General features: G+C 40.9%; 1 protein-coding gene across 1 annotated transcript; it reads left to right on the top strand.

Moving 5' to 3' along the window:
* The first annotated feature begins 2,106 nt into the window (after positions 1 to 2,106).
* Positions 2,107 to 3,216, top strand: LOC117742922 (gap junction delta-2 protein). Its single transcript, XM_034550577.1, has one exon. The coding sequence runs from the start codon at positions 2,107 to 2,109 to the stop codon at positions 3,214 to 3,216; it is 1,110 nt and encodes a 369-aa protein (XP_034406468.1).
* The last annotated feature ends 734 nt before the right edge of the window (positions 3,217 to 3,950 follow it).

Raw genomic sequence — 3,950 nt, 5'->3', positions numbered from 1 at the left:
TTAAATTGGAGAAGAAAGAGATTTTTTCTTTAACTGCCTTTTGATAGTTATTCATTGCCTATTATAAAATATGTGGAGGGCAGTTTTTTTCCATTTTCTTTCCATTCTCCTACAGTCTCTCTTAAGTTCTTTGGTGGATTCATTTATCCAGGGCTGTGGTGTTCTGTTTAACTTGTTGACCTTGTAGGGGGCAACAGAGTCCAGGACAGTCTGACAGGTGTGATTAAAAACAGAGACCAGCTCCTCAATATCAGAATGTGGATTAAAAGCAGTTAAAGAAGCAGCAGTAAAACACTCTGAAAATTTGCTAGCAGACATGGAATTAAAAACCCGGCAACGCGCAGGTGTACTATGATTTGTGGGAAGTTGGGATAAAACCACACTGAATAAAATTGCTTCGTGATCAGACACACAGATATCCTTAATTTTAAAGTTTTTCGGGGCTGAGACCATTATACAGGACGAGGTCGAGGATGTGGCCCTTTGAATGTGTCGGCTGTTGTATTGCCTGAGTGAGGTTAAAAGTGTCCATAAAATCTTTGACAAGAGTCTGAGACGGGCAGCAGACATGTATGTTAAAATCCCCTAAAATAAGAATTTTGTCATATTGTGACATAAAATAGGCTAAAAGTTCAGCAAACTCTTGGATAAAAACACTGTTAGACTTTGGCGGTCTGTAGATTATAACAATTATGACAAGGTCTTTAGAGTTAACCATAACACCACGATGTTCAAAAGATGTATAGTTACCATGTGAGATGGGAGAGCATTTGAAACCTTTTCTGTGAATAATAGCAACCCCCCCTCCCCTGCCTGACAGCCGGGGTTAATGAAGGTGGGTAAAATCAGGGGGGGGGGGAGTGCCTCTATAAGAGGACTACAATCTCCCTCAGATAACCAAATCTATCTAAAAACTAATCGTGAACTATGAATGAAAATATAATAAAAGATTAGAAAAATACATGGTTGAAGTTTGCCATGTTTTTCTATTTCTGAGTACGACTTGAGTTAAATTCGTTTGCTTCACGACAACCAAAAGTTGATCGAAATGAAAAAGTGTATGACATTTCTTAAAACTTGTATCATAAGCAGACATGAGAATTGATACACAGTGATTCTTCACCCTTCCTCTAAGGAACACAACTTGTATTTCAGCTCCAAAATGAAAGTGGACGCATGGTCCGCGCTTGAAACGGTATTGTGAACAGTGAACACTCTTTCCAGTACGTTCTTTGAACTCTCGGCTCGTCCATGAATGGCTGTTCAGTAAAGGTGCCCCCATTGTACATTTCAATCTTTGTCCCGCATTACATTGAAAGCCTTTATTCACATACAGTGCAACGAATGTTTCAGTTAGAGTTAGGGAATATGTGTGGTCAGCCCATTCTCCCCTCATCCAGCTCAAAAGACACGATAACGTCCAGCAACGAGCTCCACTTGAAAATACAGTTATGCAGATTGCTTCCTATATTTTTCCAGCTTTGGATAAGGAAAAGTCTGATTCTCCAAAGGTAAGCTCCTCCAGGATAGAATGACAGCATTAATATCATGAACGTTTATTGTTGTTTAGCTTGTTTTTTCTTTCCTTTTTAGGAGCAAGTTATATATATTACTTAGAGAATTCAATTGTAAAAACATATTTCTCGTACAGGAAATGGTGTGTCGTTGAATGTAACAAAGCTAGTGGTAATTTATAGATGAATGCAACATTCTGTAAAGTCATATAAAATGCTTGTGATTTGATATGATATGAAAGAATTCTTGATTACAACTCAAGCAGTTTATCCTTTTGAAGAAATTCATAGTGGAAAAATGCTGCCAGATTGTGACACTTGCGTACTAACATAAGGTGATCGCCTTATACGCAAGTGTCTAAGAAAACTATTTGAAGATATTTACTGTATATTTATAGTGTCATTCTAGGTTAATATTTAAATCTATATAAGATTAAAAAGCCACACATGACCAAATACGTCAGGTTTCAAGCATTTCCTTTCTCTCCTTAGGCGTACAGATTAACCACTTCAGTTTCATTATGATTCTGTTATTTATACATTCTGCAATAAATTGCATTACTTTTTTTAAACTATTGTGTTCTCCACAGAAATGGGAGACTGGTCCATTCTTGGCCGCTTCCTAACGGAAGTCCAGAACCATTCCACAGTCATCGGCAAGATATGGCTGACGATGCTGCTCATCTTCCGCATCTTGCTCGTGGCCCTGGTGGGGGACGCCGTCTACAGCGACGAGCAGTCCAAGTTCACCTGCAACACCCTGCAGCCCGGATGCAACAACGTCTGCTACGACACTTTTGCTCCGGTCTCACACTTGCGTTTTTGGGTCTTTCAGATCGTTCTGGTCTCCACGCCCTCCATCTTCTACATTGTCTACGTCCTGCAAAAAATCACCAAGAACGAAAAGTTAGAGGACAGGAAGGTCGAAGTGGTGCCCGGATCCTCGCCTTCGCTTGAAAGGGACAAACGCGTGGGAGGAGATCCAGAGACGGCACTGGAGGCCGGCAGTCCTTATAACACGAGTTATAACAACAAGGACTGGACCTCACGGGAAGGTGAGTTTGAGGAGAAGAGCCAGCTGGAGGAGGATGCAAGAGAGGTAGGAAAGGACCCAACCCAGCTCTCCAGCCAAGTGCTACTTATCTACATCATACATGTTTTGCTGCGCTCCATCATGGAGATAATCTTCCTCATTGGACAGTACTACCTTTTTGGATTTGAAGTCCCAAACCTTTTCCGCTGTGAGACCTACCCCTGTCCAAACAGGACCGACTGCTTTGTGTCTCGAGCAACAGAGAAGACCATCTTTCTCAACTTCATGTTCAGTGTCAGTCTCGGCTGCTTCATCTTGAACATTGTGGAGCTGCATTACCTGGGCTGGATTTATATTTTCAGAGTGTTGTTCTCTGCATGCTGCGAGCCAGGTGGAAACACCAGGCAGCAGGTGGATTTGTACTCCGACAACAACCCACTGTTGCTCGAGCTCAAACACTCGCTCTGCGGCAGGGTCGTCCTGCAGACCACCTCTTCCGTGTCACGGGACAAGAGCAGCGGCGTCCCAAACCAAGGCCCGGCCATCTCCTTTGAGACGGACTCCACACTCGAGTGCACCTCAAAGAGAAATCCAGATGAAAAGGAACGCGGCAAGACTAGACTGCACAATGTGGCCAAAACAGGAAGAGGGAAAAAGTCTTGGCTGTAAATGATTTCAAAACCATATTTTTCTTCTTGTGTTTGTGTGATTGCAATCTCTTCAGGACGGATCAGTTTTAGTAAGTTATGAAGTTAGCGGTTATCCAAAGGATTTAGACAATTTCAGGGAGAAACTGTGACTGAGTCAGTTGTCTGTTTGTTTCTAGCCACAGAAAATCTCTCCAGCGCAAGAGAATTTAACATGAATAATCTGGAATTTTGGAATGATTTGGAGATGTTGCAATGTGATTACGATTCTGAGTTTAGGGGTACTGTAGAGGGAAGCACTGATAATAATGTAATGCCGATTTTCATGAAAACGTTTCTGTAAATAGAGTCAAATCAAGATATTTGCTGTGATTTATTCATACCTCCACCTCCACCTACTACACGACCCTTGTTGAACAAACAAGGGTCCATAAAGAACCCATTGCAAACAGATTAGGTTAAACATCAGAAACTACACACTATGTTGTTCCGTTAAGCAGCAATGCATCAGGCTCTGATCTGGTTTAAAAGTCAATATTGATCGAAAAAAGGTCAGCCAGGTTAATGGAGTGTAACCTGTACAGCAAGTTACATGTGCCATAAAGTGTGACAAAAGGCTTGATATTCCCCAACTTAAAAATAATACTACATTTTATTTAATAAGCACTTAAAAAAAATATATATATATAAGTAGGGGAACTATTTAAAAACATAAGCAGATATAATATCATATAATATCATATCATATCATACCTG

This window comes from Cyclopterus lumpus, chromosome 14, assembly GCF_009769545.1.
Source record: "Cyclopterus lumpus isolate fCycLum1 chromosome 14, fCycLum1.pri, whole genome shotgun sequence".
Lineage (NCBI taxonomy): Eukaryota > Metazoa > Chordata > Actinopteri > Perciformes > Cyclopteridae > Cyclopterus > Cyclopterus lumpus.
This window is presented reverse-complemented; position numbering and strand designations above follow the sequence as displayed.

Excerpts from the sequence above, each read along its gene's own strand:
- LOC117742922 (XM_034550577.1), top strand. The coding sequence starts at position 2,107 with ATGGGAGACTGGTCCATTCTTGGCCGCTTCCTAACGGAAGTCCAGAAC.